Raw genomic sequence first — 17182 nt, 5'->3', positions numbered from 1 at the left:
AATGCCATCCCAACATCCATGTTGACCCCAAATGCACTCAAATGACCCCAAATACAAAATGAGCTCCCATTATTTTGCGTGTGTATTTTACATGCAGGAAAATCACGTTATATCAATAGGAAAACTAAAAATCACACCACACTTGCATGAAAGTCGCATCTGCATGCAATTTTTTTTTCTTTTTTACTCCTATAGGAAATAATCAGCGGGATTGCCTAAAAAATTGAACATACTGCAAAATTTCTATCCGGCAGCATTGATGAGGGGAAAAAAAAAATCGCCCAAGTAATTACACTAATACCAAATAGTAGGTTCTATTATCATGTAAGTTTTGCACAAAACTTGCATGATAAAATCATAAGGGGCAGATTTACCTAGACCGGTCTAAAGAAAGACTGCACTGGCATGAGCTGTGTCAAATGTATTGAAAGGTACAAACACATATTTGGGCCTTGTGATGTAAATTATTGTAAGTCTTATGGGCCACTGGACGCCACGCTCCCTCCCACTAAGCACAACTCCATTTCTCAACACTTTTCAAAAGAAGTAAAAGTCACTGACTTTGCTATGTTGGCGGCCTCATGCAAACTGTTTGGTAACGGCTTGGTTTATTAACGGCTTAGTAATAGTAGATGTGAAAGTTGCAGAGGCTTGAAGATAATATCAGAATGGACAATTCCTCGGGATCTTTCTCTCATCTCCCTAGCTTCATATATATATATATATTTGTATTCCTTTTCTCTCACTTACTGTCTGTCTATTAAAGGGCACGCGGACACAGTGACACTGAAAAATATGGAGCAAGTTATCTACTGCAAAGTAAAGGTCAAGAAAAATCATGGACTTCCACCCAAAATAGATTCTGCTGAAGAAGGTAAGATGCAACAAATATAAGGAATGTCGGTGATAGACTTGGCTGCGAGTAACCCCAATATTCTACCACTCCTCAGTATGGTTTGGCAGGATTCCTTATATTGCAGATTAGATGGTCACTGGTGATTTTCATACTTCCCTCAACTAATAAAAAGTAGGTTATACAGTTTAATAGGTCAAAACAAACATATTCACCTTGCAGTGAAAGAAAGTCGGTGGTGACCAGCAGCATCCAATGCAGAAGTCTTGCTGAACAGCAACTCAAATCTCAGTTTCCTGAACTACTACATGAAGACTTGCCTGACTAAGTCAAGCATAGATATAAAGATGGTCCTCTGATATGACAATAGATTCACTTGCAGCCAAAACACTACATTTTATAGAAGACTAGCTGATATACCCGGCTTCGCCCGAGTTAATTTGGTACTGGTGTTTATCTGGTGTTCACACGGAAAATCTTCTGAAGTCGTGGTTACTTTAGAGATACCGGAAAAACATGTTCACCATTTTGCATAGTTCTCTGCGTTACCCAGGAAACACCACGTGGAGGTAACCATGCGATTTTTCCTTTATATAAAATGACATCAGGATGTGAGAGAATTAGATTACATACGTACAATTTGGACACTAATTCTTTTGCACTTAGAATTGAATAATCGAGTTGGGACCCATTAACTTTTCCTATTTATGACATCAATGCCCGTGCCAAATTTCAAATTTCTATGACATCGGGAAGTGAGAGAATTAGATTTCGTACGTAAAATGTGGACGCTAATTCTTTTGCGTCTAGAATTGAATAATTGAGGTGGGACCCATTAACTTTTCCTATTTATGACATAATCAATGCCCGTTCCAAATTTCATGTTTCTATGATACCAAGAAGTGAGAGAATTAGATTCCGTACGTAAAATTTGGACGCTAATTCTTTTGCGCTAGAATTTAATAATCGATTTGGGACCCATTAGCTTTTCCTATTTATGAAAAATTCAATGCTTATGGCAAATTTCATGTTTCTATGACATTGTGAAGAGAGAGATTTATATTATATACGTAAAATTTCGACCCTAATTCTTTTGCGCTAGAATTAAATAATCGAGTTGGGACCTATTAACTTTTCCTATTTATGACATAATCAATGCTCGTGCCAAATTTCACGTTTCTATGACACCGGAAAGTGAGAAAATTACATTCCGTACGTAAAATTTGGATGCTAATTCTTTTGTGCATAGAATTAAATAATCGAGTTGGGACCGATTAGCTTTTCCTATTTATGACATAGTCAATGCTCATGCAAAATTTAACGTTTCTATGACACCGGAAAGTGAGAAAATTACATTCTGTACGTAACACTTGGACGCTAATTCTTTTGCGCATAGAATTGAATAATCGAGTTGGGATCCATTAGCTTTTCCTATTTATGACATAATCAATGCTCATGTCAAATTTCACGTTTCTATGACACCGGAAAGTGAGAAAATTACATTCCGTACATAAAATATGGACGCTAATTCTTTTGCGCATAGAATGAAATAATTGAGTTGGAACCCATTAGCTTTTCCTAGTTATGACATAATCAATGCTCGTGCCAAATTTCACGTTTCTATGACACCGGAAAGTGAGAAAAATACATTCCGTACATAAAATTTGGACGCTAATTCTTTTGCGCATAGAATTGAATAATAGAGTTGGGACCCATTAAGTTTTCCTATTTATGACATATTCAATGCCCGAGCCAAATTTTAAGTTTCTATGTGAGAAAATTACATTCCGTACGTAAAAGTTGGACGCTAATTCTTTTGCGCATAGAATTGAATAATCGAATTGGGACCCATTAGCTTTTCCTATTTATGACATAATCAATGCTCGTGCCAAATTTCGAGTTTCTATGACACCGGGAAGTGAGAGAATTAGATTCCGTACGTAAAATTTGGACGCTAATTCTTTTGCGCATAGAATTGAATAATCGAGTTGGGACCCATTAGCTTTTCCTATTTATGACATATTCAATGCCCATGCCAAATTTTAAGTTTCTATGTGAGAAAGTTACATTCCGTACGTAAAATTTGGATGCTAATTCTTTTGCGCATAGAATTGAATAATCGAGTTGAGACTCATTAGCTTTTCCTATTTATGACATACTCAATGCTCCTGCAAAATTTCGAGTTTCTATGACACCGGGAAGTGAGAGAATTAGATTCCGTACGTAAAATTTGGACGCTAATTCTTTTGCGCATAGAATTGAATAATCGAGTTGGGACCCATTAGCTTTTCCTATTTATGACATAATCAATACCCGTTCCAAATTTCATGTTTCTATGATACCAAGAAGTGAGAGAATTAGATTCCGTACGTAAAATTTGGACGCTAGTTCTTTTGCACTAGAATTTAATAATCGATTTGGGACCCATTAGCTTTTCCTATTTATGACATAATCAATGCTCGTGCCAAATTTCACGTTTCTATGACACCGGAAAGTGAGAAAATTACATTCCGTACGTATAATTTGGATGCTAATTCTTTTGTGCATAGAATTAAAAAATCGAGCTGGGACCCATTAGGTTTTCCTATTTATGACATAATCAATGCTCATGCAAAATTTCACGTTTCTATGACACCGGAAAGTGAGAAAATTACATTCCGTACGTAACAGTTGGACGCTAATTCTTTTGCGCATAGAATTGAATAATCAAGTTTGGACCCATTATCTTTTCCTATTTATGACATAATCAATGCTCGTGCCAAATTTCACGTTTCTATGACACCGGAAAGTGAGAAAATTACATTCCGTACGTATAATTTGGATGCTAATTCTTTTGCGCATAGAATTAAAAAATCGAGCTGGGACCTATTAGCTTTTCCTATTTGTGACATAATCAATGCTCGTGCCAAATTTCACGTTTCTATGACACCGGAAGTTGAGAAAAATACATTCCATATGTAAAATATGGATGCTAATTCTTTTGCGCATAGAATGAAATAATCGAGTTGGGACCCATTAGCTTTTCCTAGTTATGACATAATCAATGCTCGTGCCAAATTTCACGTTTCTATGACACCGGAAAGTGAAAAAAATACATTCCGTACATAAAATTTGGACGCTAATTCTTTTGCGCATAGAATTGAATAATTGAGTTGGGACCCATTAGCTTTTTCTATTTATGACATAATCAATGCTCGTGACAAATTTCACGTTTCTATGACACCGGAAAGTGAGAAAATTACATTCCGTACGTAAAATTTGCACGTTAATTATTTTGCGCATAGAATTGAATAATCGAGTTGGGACCCATTAGCTTTTCCTATTTATGACATAATCAATACCCGTTCCAAATTTCATGTTTCTATGATACCAAGAAGTGAGAGAATTAGATTCCGTACGTAAAATTTGGACGCTAGTTCTTTTGCACTAGAATTTAATAATCGATTTGGGACCCATTAGCTTTTCCTATTTATGACATAATCAATGCTCGTGCCAAATTTCACGTTTCTATGACACCGGAAAGTGAGAAAATTACATTCCGTACGTATAATTTGGATGCTAATTCTTTTGTGCATAGAATTGAATAATCGAGTTGAGACTCATTAGCTTTTCCTATTTATGACATACTCAATGCTCCTGCAAAATTTCGAGTTTCTATGACACCGGGAAGTGAGAGAATTAGATTCCGTACGTAAAATTTGGACGCTAATTCTTTTGCGCATAGAATTGAATAATCGAGTTGGGACCCATTAGCTTTTCCTATTTATGACATAATCAATACCCGTTCCAAATTTCATGTTTCTATGATACCAAGAAGTGAGAGAATTAGATTCCGTACGTAAAATTTGGACGCTAGTTCTTTTGCACTAGAATTTAATAATCGATTTGGGACCCATTAGCTTTTCCTATTTATGACATAATCAATGCTCGTGCCAAATTTCACGTTTCTATGACACCGGAAAGTGAGAAAATTACATTCCGTACGTATAATTTGGATGCTAATTCTTTTGTGCATAGAATTAAAAAATCGAGCTGGGACCCATTAGGTTTTCCTATTTATGACATAATCAATGCTCATGCAAAATTTCACGTTTCTATGACACCGGAAAGTGAGAAAATTACATTCCGTACGTAACAGTTGGACGCTAATTCTTTTGCGCATAGAATTGAATAATCAAGTTTGGACCCATTATCTTTTCCTATTTATGACATAATCAATGCTCGTGCCAAATTTCACGTTTCTATGACACCGGAAAGTGAGAAAATTACATTCCGTACGTATAATTTGGATGCTAATTCTTTTGCGCATAGAATTAAAAAATCGAGCTGGGACCTATTAGCTTTTCCTATTTGTGACATAATCAATGCTCGTGCCAAATTTCACGTTTCTATGACACCGGAAGTTGAGAAAAATACATTCCATATGTAAAATATGGATGCTAATTCTTTTGCGCATAGAATGAAATAATCGAGTTGGGACCCATTAGCTTTTCCTAGTTATGACATAATCAATGCTCGTGCCAAATTTCACGTTTCTATGACACCGGAAAGTGAAAAAAATACATTCCGTACATAAAATTTGGACGCTAATTCTTTTGCGCATAGAATTGAATAATTGAGTTGGGACCCATTAGCTTTTTCTATTTATGACATAATCAATGCTCGTGACAAATTTCACGTTTCTATGACACCGGAAAGTGAGAAAATTACATTCCGTACGTAAAATTTGCACGTTAATTATTTTGCGCATAGAATTGAATAATCGAGTTGGGACCCATTAGCTTTTCCTATTTATGACATAATCAATACCCGTTCCAAATTTCATGTTTCTATGATACCAAGAAGTGAGAGAATTAGATTCCGTACGTAAAATTTGGACGCTAGTTCTTTTGCACTAGAATTTAATAATCGATTTGGGACCCATTAGCTTTTCCTATTTATGACATAATCAATGCTCGTGCCAAATTTCACGTTTCTATGACACCGGAAAGTGAGAAAATTACATTCCGTACGTATAATTTGGATGCTAATTCTTTTGTGCATAGAATTAAAAAATCGAGCTGGGACCCATTAGGTTTTCCTATTTATGACATAATCAATGCTCATGCAAAATTTCACGTTTCTATGACACCGGAAAGTGAGAAAATTACATTCCGTACGTAACAGTTGGACGCTAATTCTTTTGCGCATAGAATTGAATAATCAAGTTTGGACCCATTATCTTTTCCTATTTATGACATAATCAATGCTCGTGCCAAATTTCACGTTTCTATGACACCGGAAAGTGAGAAAATTACATTCCGTACGTATAATTTGGATGCTAATTCTTTTGCGCATAGAATTAAAAAATCGAGCTGGGACCCATTAGCTTTTCCTATTTGTGACATAATCAATGCTCGTGCCAAATTTCACGTTTCTATGACACCGGAAGTTGAGAAAAATACATTCCATATGTAAAATATGGATGCTAATTCTTTTGCGCATAGAATGAAATAATCGAGTTGGGACCCATTAGCTTTTCCTAGTTATGACATAATCAATGCTCGTGCCAAATTTCACGTTTCTATGACACCGGAAAGTGAGAAAAATACATTCCGTACATAAAATTTGGACGCTAATTCTTTTGCGCATAGAATTGAATAATTGAGTTGGGACCCATTAGCTTTTTCTATTTATGACATAATCAATGCTCGTGACAAATTTCACGTTTCTATGACACCGGAAAGTGAGAAAATTACATTCCGTACGTAAAATTTGGACGTTAATTATTTTGCGCATAGAATTGAATAATCGAGTTGGGACCCATTAGCTTTTCCTATTTATGACATAATCAATGCTCGTGCAAAATTTCACGTTTCTATGACACTGGAAAGTGAGAAAAATACATTCCGTACGTAAAATTTTGACGCTAATTCTTTTGCGCATAGAATTGAATAATCGAGTTGGGACCCATTAGTTTTTCCTATTTATGACATCATCAATGCTCGTGCCAAATTTCGAGATTCTATGACACCGGGAAGTGAGAGAATTAGATTCCGTACATAAAATTTGTACGCTAATTCTTTTGCGCATAGAATTGAATAATCGAGTTGGGACCCATTAGCTTTTCCTATTTATGACATATTCAATGCCCATGCCAAATTTTAAGTTTCTATGTGAGAAATTACATTCCGTACGTAAAATTTGGACGCTAATTCTTTTGCGCATAGAATTAAATAATCGAGTTGGGACTCATTAGCTTTTCCTATTTATGACATAATCAATGCTCCTGTCAAATTTCCAGTTTCTATGACACCGGGAAGTGAGAGAATAAGATTCCGTACGTAAAATTTGGACGCTTATTCTTTTGCGCATAGAATTGAATAATCGAGTTGGGACACATTCGCTTTTCCTATTTATGACATAATCAATGCTCGTGCCATATTTCACTTTTCTATGACACTGGAAAGTGAGAAAAATACATTCCGCACGTGAAATTTTGACGCTAATTCTTTTGCGCATAGAATTGAATAATCAAGTTGGGACCCATTAGTTTTTCCTATTTATGACATAATCAATGCTCGTGCCAAATTTCGAGTTTCTATGACACCGGGAAGTGAGAGAATTAGATTCCGTACGTAAAATTTGGACGCTAATTCTTTGCGCATAGAATTGAATAATCAAGTTGGGACCTATTAGCTTTTTCTATTTATGACATATTCAATGCCCATGCCAAATTTTAAGTTTCTAAGTGAGAAAATTACATTCAGTACGTAAACTTTGGACGCTAATTCTTTTGCGCATAGAATTGAAAAATCGAGTTGGGACTCATTAGCTTTTCCTATTTATGACATAATCAATGCTCCTGCCAAATTTCGAGTTTCTATGACACCAGGGAGTGAGAGAATTAGATTCCGTACGTAAAACTTGGACGCTAATTCTTTTGCACTTAGAATTGAATAATCAAGTTGGGACCCATTAGCTTTTCCTATTTATGACATAATCAATGCTCGTGCCAAATTTCACGTTTCTATGACACCGGAAAGTGAGAAAATTACATTCCGTACGTACAATTTGGACGCTAATTCTTTTGCGCATAGAATTGAATAATCGAGTTGGGACCCATTAGCTTTTCCTATTTATCACATAATCAATGCTCCTGCCAAATTTCAAGTTTCTATGACACCGGAAAGTGAGAAAATTACATTCCGTACGCAAAATTTGGACGCTAATTCTTTTGCACATAGAATTGAATAATCGAGTTGGGACCCATTAACTTTTCCTATTTATGACATAATCAATGCCCGTGCCAAATTTTAAGTTTTTATGACATTGCGAAGTGAGAGATTTAGATTATGTACGTTAAATTTTTACGCCAATTCTTTAGCGCTAGAATTGAATAATCGAGTTGGGACCCAATTACTTTTCTTATTTTGGAGATAATCTATCCTTGTGTCAAAATTCATGTTTCTACGACATCAGGAAGTTGGAGAACTTTTGGCGAGTCAGTCAGTGAGTGAGTGAGTCAGTCAGTCAGTGAGGGCTTTCGTCTTTATATATATAGACAATTATTCAATTCTAAGCGCCAAACAATAAGTGTCCAAATTTTACGTACGGAATCTAATTTTCTCGCTTCCCAATGTCATAGAAACTTGAAATTTGGCACAAGCATTGATTATGTCATAAATAGGAAAAGTTAATAGGTCCCAACTCAATTATTCAATTCTAAGTGCAAAATAATTAGCGTCCAAATTTTACGTACGGAATCTAATTCTCTCACTTCCTGATGTCATCTATTTATATAAAAAGGAATGTATGTCTGTCTGTCCTTTTTGCGCTACTACACCATTCATCTAATCGCCATGAAACTTTGGGAAGTTGCTGCGAAGACAGACATACATACATACATTCGTTTTTATATATCTAGATAACAACCAATCACAGCACAGCTTTCAAGTTACCTCAGCAGTATAATATATAACAACCAATCACAGCACAGCAGCTTTCATGTTACCTCACCAGTATAAAAAATAGCAACCAATCAGAGCACAGCTTTCATTTTACCTCAGCAGTATAAGAAATTGCAACCAATCAGAGCACAGCTTTCATTTTACCTTAGCATTCTCAATATCCAGCAATTGTCTAGCGAAACGTTCGGCGGATGCATCATTTTGTAGTTGAACACACATCCCGTTGCTCGTAATGCCTTTTGCTTTTGTGCTTGAGATGGAAATCAAACGATCTTTGTCTGGGGGGCATAACTGTCGACGATGCTCGCAGGATAGGTGTACTATGCCAGTAATCTTCCCAGGAGTGTACTCAACAACTTCACAAAGTTTCATGGCGATTAGATGAAAGGGAAAGGTGTAGTAGCGTAAAAAGGACAGACAGACAGACATACATTCCTTTATATATATATAGATGACATCAGGAAGTGAGAGAATTAGATTCTGTACGTAAAATTTGGACGCTAATTATTTTGCGCTTAGAATGGAATAATCGAGTTGGGACCCATTAACTTTTTCTATTTATGACATAATCAATGCTCGTGCCAAATTTCAAGTTTCTATTACATTGGGAAGTGAGAGATTTAGATTCCGTACGTAAAATTTGGACGCTAATTCTTTGACGCTTAGAATTGAATAATCGAGTTTGGACCCAATAACTTTTCCTATTTATGACATAATCAATGCTTGTGCCAAATTTCAAGTTTCTATGACATTGGAAAGCGAGAAAATTAAATTCCGTACGTAAAATTTGGACGCTAATTCTTCGGCACTTAGAATTGAATAATCGAGCTGGAACCCATTAACTTTTCCTATTTATGACATAATCAATGCTCGTGCCAAATTTCAAGTTTCTATTACGTTGGAAGTGAGAGAATTAGATTCCGTACGTAAAATTTGGATGCTAATTCGTTGGCGCTTAGAATTGAATAATCGAGTTGGGAGCCTTCAACTTTACCTATTAATGACATAATCAATGCCCATGCCAAATTTTAAGTTTCTATTACCTTGGGAAGTGAGAAAATTAGATTCTGTACGTAAAATTTGGACGCTAATTCTTTGGCGCTTAGAATTGAATAATCGAGTTGGGACCCATTACCTTTTCCTATTTATGACATAATCAATACTCGTGCCAAATTTCATGTTTCTACAACATTGGGAAGTGAGAGAATTAGTGGCAATGATGGAAATCGAACGATCTACGTGGGGGGGTCGTAACTGTCGACGGCGCTCGCACGCGCGCCATTTATCGTAGCATAAATGTACTATGCCTATAATCTTCCCAGGAGTGTACTCAACAACTTCCCAAAGTTTCATGGCAATCGGATGAATGGTGTAGTAGCGCATAAAGGACAAACAGACAGACACGCAGACATACATTCAATTTTATATATATAGATTCTTCATATCAAACTACTAACGACCACTTGTCCATTAGTATGTATGTATGTGAGTCTCATAGCTCGGCTCCCTGGTGATGTCATAGTTCCGCCACTGGCGATGTCATAGTTCTGCCCCTGGCAATGTCATAGCCCCGCCCCTGAAGATGTCATAGCCCCACCCCTGGTGACATCATAGCCCCACCCCTGGAGACATCATTGCAGGTCCTAACACACTGAGAATACAACTAAGCCATTATTATGTCAGAGAAAACTCAACGGTCCTGACAGGAGACTCTGACCCACCATCACCACAGAGATCCAGCGGGCTGAAGGACCTGTGATATCACAGCTGTGGGAGGAGCCATTCTGGGGTTTGGTAGTACTTTATACTGCATAAGCTGACAGAAAGTACAGGACCTGTGATGATGTCACCATTATGTGATCACCTGTGTAGGTGGAGTCAGGGATCACATGACCAGGGGCTCATCACTGTATCCAAGGGCTGTGTGTGTCATGTGTGCAGTCAGCATAAATGTAGTAGAGCTGCAAGTGGCTGTTTGTCTAATGTGCTGTGGATGTAATGGGTATAGTCAGGGTGGATGTATGTTATGTAGCAGAGCTGTGTTTGTGATGTGCATATCATGTACAGAGCTGAGTTTGTAACATGCGCAGGTACTGTGACACAGCTGTGTCTGTCACACGCATGTCATGTAGCAGAGCTGTGTCTGTGCTGGGACGTGCATGTCATGTAGCAGAGCTGTGTCTGTGCTGTGATGTGCATGTCATGTAGCAGAGCTGTGTCTGTGCTGTGACGCGCATGTCATGGTGCGGAGCTGAGTTTGTAACGTGAACATGTACTGTGGCACATCTGTGTCTGTCACGCACATATAATGTAGCAGAGCTGTGTTTGTACCATGTGCATGTCATGTCTATCAGGCGCATTTCATGTACCAAAGCTGTGTTTGTAACATATATGCCATGTACCAAAGCTGTGTTTGTGATGCCCGTGTCATGTAGCAGAGCTGAGTTTGTAACATGCGCATGTACTGTGGCACAGCTGTGTCTGTCACGCGCATGTCATGTAGCAGAGCTGTTTCTCTGCCGCGCATACCATGTAGCAGAACTGTGTCTGTGACGTGCATGTCATGTAGTAGAGCTGTGTCTGTCAGGCACATGGCATGTAGCAGAGCTGTGTGTTTCTGTTACATGACCATGTATCACAGCTGTGTGTGTCTGTCACACGTCCATGTACCACAGTTTTGTGTGTGACGTGCATGTAGCAAAACTGTGTGGTGCATTGCGCCACCAAAATCACTGGTAATATAATTTCCTAATAATTACTAGTCATGGAATATTTCTTGACTGTCTTGTACTGTCCTATATGTGTTTTCATTGAGCAATAAACATTTTCAAAGTGTGACAGATAAGAGCACATTTTTATTGGTCAATGCTGTTTTTTTTTCTCTATGGCCAGATGTATTTTGACCTAATGCAAAAAAAAATCATCCCATCCAAATGTTTCATCACTGACCTGTAATGCATTATTAAGGGCCTAAACAGATGGGTGCATGCACTAATACGCTCGCCGTTATGGAGCATATTAGCACATGAACCAGAGTTTGTTTTTTTTCACTAGTAAAAAAAAGCGGGAAGACAGGTCCTGCCCTATCTTTCTTGCACGTAGAAAAACTATGTGTGAGAAAGATTTAAAAAAGTCTCTTTTTTTCTCACCCATACTATTAACGGGTGAGAATCCTACTAGTGAAAATTTAACCATTGAAATCATTAGCCTCATCTTGCGCTGTCACGGCCGCAAGGTGAGACAAAATCTTCTGGAGAAGTCCTTAAAAAGGCCTTAGCTCATGACTGTACATTGGATTCGTACTGCACAGATCCTGAATACTGCAGCAATGGGTTTTATTATTTCCAAACTTTTGTATAATAATATGGTGGTAAATTACGTTTTTTGGTAGCGTACCCCATCAGATGGAGTATATGATACTCAGCATCTCACATGGAGCTATGTGGCCCACAATGGTTGTGTGTCTGAGGCCTACTTGACTGATAATTGTTGTCTATTGCTTTTTCCTCAGATGGCTTGACTAGTCTTTATGCCGACATCAGGACGGGTGCGTCCCAGTGTCCTTTACCAGTTGATGATCAAGTACCGGGTAGGTTCAAATATTCAGTATGGATTATGGTAAAACACCAGCTTTGACTCCAGGAATCACTGGAAGTACTTGGTCCTACAGATACCATAAACTGTTTCTTGATAAAGGATACTCCATCTTCTTCTTCCATCCTCTACTGATTTTAGTAGCAGAGGTATATCTGCTCAACTCGTTATAATGTCATAAAAGGTGTGTAGCAACATGGAAGTGGGGAACATGTAGAGATATAATTCTTGTACTCTTCTTATCGTGGCTTACGTGGCATGCTACATCATTATTGTAGCACTGCTACACTATTTTCGTAGCCTGGCATTCAATAGACTGTAAGTAATTATATGACATTGGAGCACAGCAGTGTTGGTGAAGACACCAGTCTACCAGGGATGACACTTAAATGGGTTGTCCAGCAATAGGAAAAAAATGGCTGTGATCTTCCAAAAACATTGTCCATCACTCGTGTCTTTTATTGCAGCTTGTAAATTATATATAGACAGGCACAAGCAAGAATAAAAGCAATAGCAGGCGCACAGGAAATGCAAGTAGAAAATGGAAATTGTGTTGAGATGCGCGGCACTGAAATAAATAATCAAATAGCAATAATAGCACAAAGAGATTTGTAAAAAGACATATATAAGCTAGCAAAAGTATAAGTGTGGAAAGATATACCAAACTGCCTTACATCTTCCTTTTTGTCATACTGAAAGGGGTTTTTCAGGCAATGTCTGCTGTTAGTAACAGGATACACTGGCTTTCCTACAAAATAAAATGGAGAGGATGTATGAGCACGAAGCTTACGAAAAAGTGATAGCCATTAGAAATAGTAAATTACCTAGCTATTAGGCCTCTTGGCTACCATGGCTAAACTATTATAATAGGCTGACTCAACCTACAACAAACCCCTTTGGTGAAAGGAAAATCACATCCTTTAGGAGTAGGATGCTCTTATGGATTTAAATTGTTTTTCTTGTTCTTCCAGTAATACGTCCCTTAGCTTATGATAATTCCTCAATAAGTTATCACGTGACTCTGTTCTTGTGTTTATTTGTAGCTTAATTTCAAATTCCTTTATCTGGAACAGGATGGAATCTAGATTTTTTTCTCTTTTATATATAGCACCCTGTTGGATCATCACCCCTCTTATTACTGCCTTATGGGCATTCCATATTACAAAGGGGTCTATTTCTGGGTAATCGTTATTTTAAAAATATTCTTTTAAGGCCTCCTGTTCTGGTAATCAGGACTTTTGATTAAATATGTGTTATTACACCAGCTTGAGGGGACGTGGTGGTGAAGAGACATCATAGAGGGATAGGAGAATAGGAGTGGTCTCACCAAGATGCTGTGCCTATTGAGGATCTTTGGAATCTAGGAAGCATGAAAAAAGCCCACTAAAAACATATATATCTTGGAGAATGTTCTTTTATTTCTTGTAGAGTAAAACGTGCAGTCCCTCGAGTTTGCGTTTAGACATCTGAAGGAATCATACAGTTCCTTAATCAGCCACCAAAATAGGGTGGGCGCAGATGTTAAAGTATCTGCACAAAACTAAAGTTCCTTTTTGGATCTTCTTTATTCGTCTGATACTTTTGTTGAGAAAGCCAATCTGTGCAGAATTTGAAGCATAAATATTTACTAATGATAATAAAGCGCCGTTGACTTTGCATACCAGGACAAGGTATCTGCCGCCAGCTCTTTCTGCAGTGAACCCCGCAGTGCTACTATCATCTTAAAGTTCTCAGATGCTGCTTGATCAGTGCAGGCTATATTTAATAAAGGATCATTCCTCTTTGTGTGATTGAGTTGCTTCCCTGGTTGTTTGGGGTCCTGAAGCTGGGGGGTTAACTCTCTCCTGGATCTCCTCTTCTTTGGGCTATTGCTCTCAGAGCTTGTGTCTCTGTCTTCGGAACCTGAAATCCCCCTGCATGGCAGAGTTTCCTGCAGCAGGGGTAGAATGGGAGCTCTCCTCCTCTCTCCCTTCCCTGTCTATGGTGTTGATTGTGATCAGAGCGCGAGGGTCCAGGGGAAGCCCCTTTACTCACATCTTCTGGCGAGTAATCCCCCTGGTCCGTCGCTCCCGATCCTCATTCTAACATATCCATCCCTCCGCCATCTTGCTGCTCCATCTTCTGCTTTCCTCCGTTCTCCCACAGGACAAAGAAGTTAATAAGCCTTCTTCAGTCCTACTTTTGCAGCTCTCCGCCAAAGATAAGCTGCTTCTTATCTTTCTCTGGCTTGCTGGCCACCACTACGAAGTCATGTTCTTTCCCTAGAGGTCCTGTCCCCAGAGCTCGCTAATGAGCATCCTCTCAGGTTTCCATCCAGGCTCTGTCCCCCTTTTTGACACTGATTTTGTCTCCCCATTTGAAGAGGTGAAATCCACAGTGAAAATCCTCAGCAGAAATTGATATGCTGCAAATTTTAAATCCACACCACAGGTCAATTTACACTGTGGATTTTCTTTGTGGTGTGTGGATGCGATTTCTTGAACTGTTATCCACACTACTGGTACTGTGAAATGCTGCAGATTTTCCACAAGTAATTCTTATGTGAATAACCTTCAGCATTTCCAGGTGTTTTCAGCAAAAAAATACATATTAAAAATGAGTAAAAATTAGAGATGAGCGAACACCAAAATGTTCGGGTGTTCGTTATTCGTAACGAACTTCCCGTGATGCTCGAGGGTTCGTTTCGAACAACGAACCCCATTGAAGTCAATGGGCGACCAGAACATTTTTGTATTTCGCCGATGCTCGCTAAGGTTTTCATGTGTGAAAATCTGGGCAATTCAGGAAAGTGATGGGAATGACACAGTGACGGATAGGGCAGGCGAGGGGCTACATGTTGGGCTGCATCCTAAGTTCACAGGTCCCACTATTAAGCCACAATAGCGGCAAGAGTGGGCCCCCCCCCTCCCAACAACTTTTACTTCTGAAAAGCGCTCATTAGCATGGCATACCTTTGCTAAGCACCACACTACCTCCAACAAAGCACAATCACTGCCTGCATGACACTCCACTGCCACTTCTCCTGAGTTACATGCTGCCCAACCGCACCCCCTCCCCCCCACAGCGCACACCAAACTGTCCCTGCGCAGCCTTCAGCTGCCCTCATGCCACACCACCCTCATGTCTATTTAGAAGTGCGTCTGCCACGACGAGGGACCGCAGGCACACACTGCACAGGGTTGGCACGGCTAGGTAGCGACCCTCTTTAATAGGGGCGGGGCGATAGCCCACAATGCTGTACAGAAGCAATGAGAAATACAATCCTGTGCCACCGCCATCAGGAGCTGCACACGTGGGCATAGCAATGGGGAACCTATGTGCCACACACTATTCATTCTGTCAAGGTGTCTGCATGCCCCAGTCAGACTGGTTATATGCACCTTAACAGTAACCGCGTTGGTGGTAATGTGGTGGTGACTGCGGACCTAGTACCACGGTTGTATTTTGTTGGTTTTCGGAATGTGGCCAGGATTAAGTGGGCCGTGGCGGGGGGATGGTGGGGGGGCTCTCTTGTAGTGTCGGTAAAGGTGAAATTCTTGGACTGCCACCAGACGAACCAATGCACAGGCATTTGCCAACAATGTTTTCCCTGTTGGAGGAGGAGGGGGATGTTTTTGAGGCACTACGTGTCCTCTCCACGTGTCCGTGGTTATATGCACCTTAACAGTAACCGCGTTGGTGGTAATGTGGTGGTGACTGCGGACCTAGTACCACGGTTGTATTTTGTTGGTTTTCGGAATGTGGCCAGGATTAAGTGGGCCGTGGTGGGGGGATGGTGGGGGGGCTCTCTTGTAGTGTCGGTAAAGGTGAAATTCTTGGACTGCCACCAGACGAACCAATGCACAGGCATTTGCCAACAATGTTTTCCCTGTTGGAGGAGAAGGGGGATGTTTTTGAGGCACTACGTGTCCTCTCCACGTGTCCGTTCCATGTAAGCAATAGTAGCACTCAAGACAGGCCCCAGTAACAATTCTGAAGCAGCAGTATAGCGGGAGCGCAGTCTTCGTTCCATGTAAGCAATAGTAGCACTCAAGACAGGCCCCAGTAACAATTCTGAAGCAGCAGTATAGCGGGAGCGCAGTCTTCGTTCCATGTAAGCAATAGTAGCACTCAAGACAGGCCCCAGTAACAATTCTGAAGCAGCAGTATAGCGGGAGCGCAGTCTTCGTTCCATGTAAGCAATAGTAGCACTCAAGACAGGCCCCAGTAACAATTCTGAAGCAGCAGTATAGCGGGAGCGCAGTCTTCGTTCCATGTAAGCAATAGTAGCACTCAAGACAGGCCCCAGTAACAATTCTGAAGCAGCAGTATAGCGGGAGCGCAGTCTTAGTTCCATTTCAGTAGCCTTAGTATAGCCAAGGCACAAGTGACATTTATGTAGCTAAAGTGTAGGCCAACCCCACACACCTTTCTGTACCATGAGTGCAGGCGAAGAACATAGAAATTACTATGATTACACTGTAGGTGAGGGCCCCAAAAAATTGGTGTACCAACAGTACTAATGTACCTCAGTAAAAATTGGCCATGCCCAACCAAGATGGCAGGTGAATCGCTTTGGTTAATGTGGCTTAAGTGGTAACTAGGCCTGGAGGCAGCCCAGTGTAACGAAAAATTGGTTCAAGTTAAAGTTCCAACGCTTTTAAGCTAATTGAAACTTATAAAAATTGTTCTGAAAAATTATTTGAGTGAGCCTTGTGGCCCTAAGAAAAATTGCCCGTTCAGCGTGATTACGTGAGGTTTCAGGAGGAGGAGCAGGAGGAGGAGGAGGAGGAATATTAGACACAGA

General features: G+C 39.6%; 1 protein-coding gene across 1 annotated transcript in view; it reads left to right on the top strand.

Annotated features, from left to right (window-relative positions):
• The first annotated feature begins 795 nt into the window (after positions 1-795).
• LOC136626681 (killer cell lectin-like receptor subfamily B member 1C) overlaps positions 796-17182 on the top strand; it is a 56862-nt gene continuing 40475 nt past the window's right edge. The window contains exons 1-2 of the mRNA XM_066601700.1: positions 796-874; positions 12314-12391. Coding sequence (XP_066457797.1) covers positions 796-874; positions 12314-12391 — 157 coding nt within the window. The remainder of the gene's footprint in view (positions 875-12313; positions 12392-17182) is intronic.

This window comes from Eleutherodactylus coqui, chromosome 4 (genome assembly GCF_035609145.1).
Source record: "Eleutherodactylus coqui strain aEleCoq1 chromosome 4, aEleCoq1.hap1, whole genome shotgun sequence".
Taxonomy (NCBI): Eukaryota; Metazoa; Chordata; class Amphibia; order Anura; family Eleutherodactylidae; genus Eleutherodactylus; species Eleutherodactylus coqui.
The sequence above is the reverse complement of the archived record's forward strand: the minus strand, read 5'-3'. Positions and strand labels throughout refer to the sequence as shown.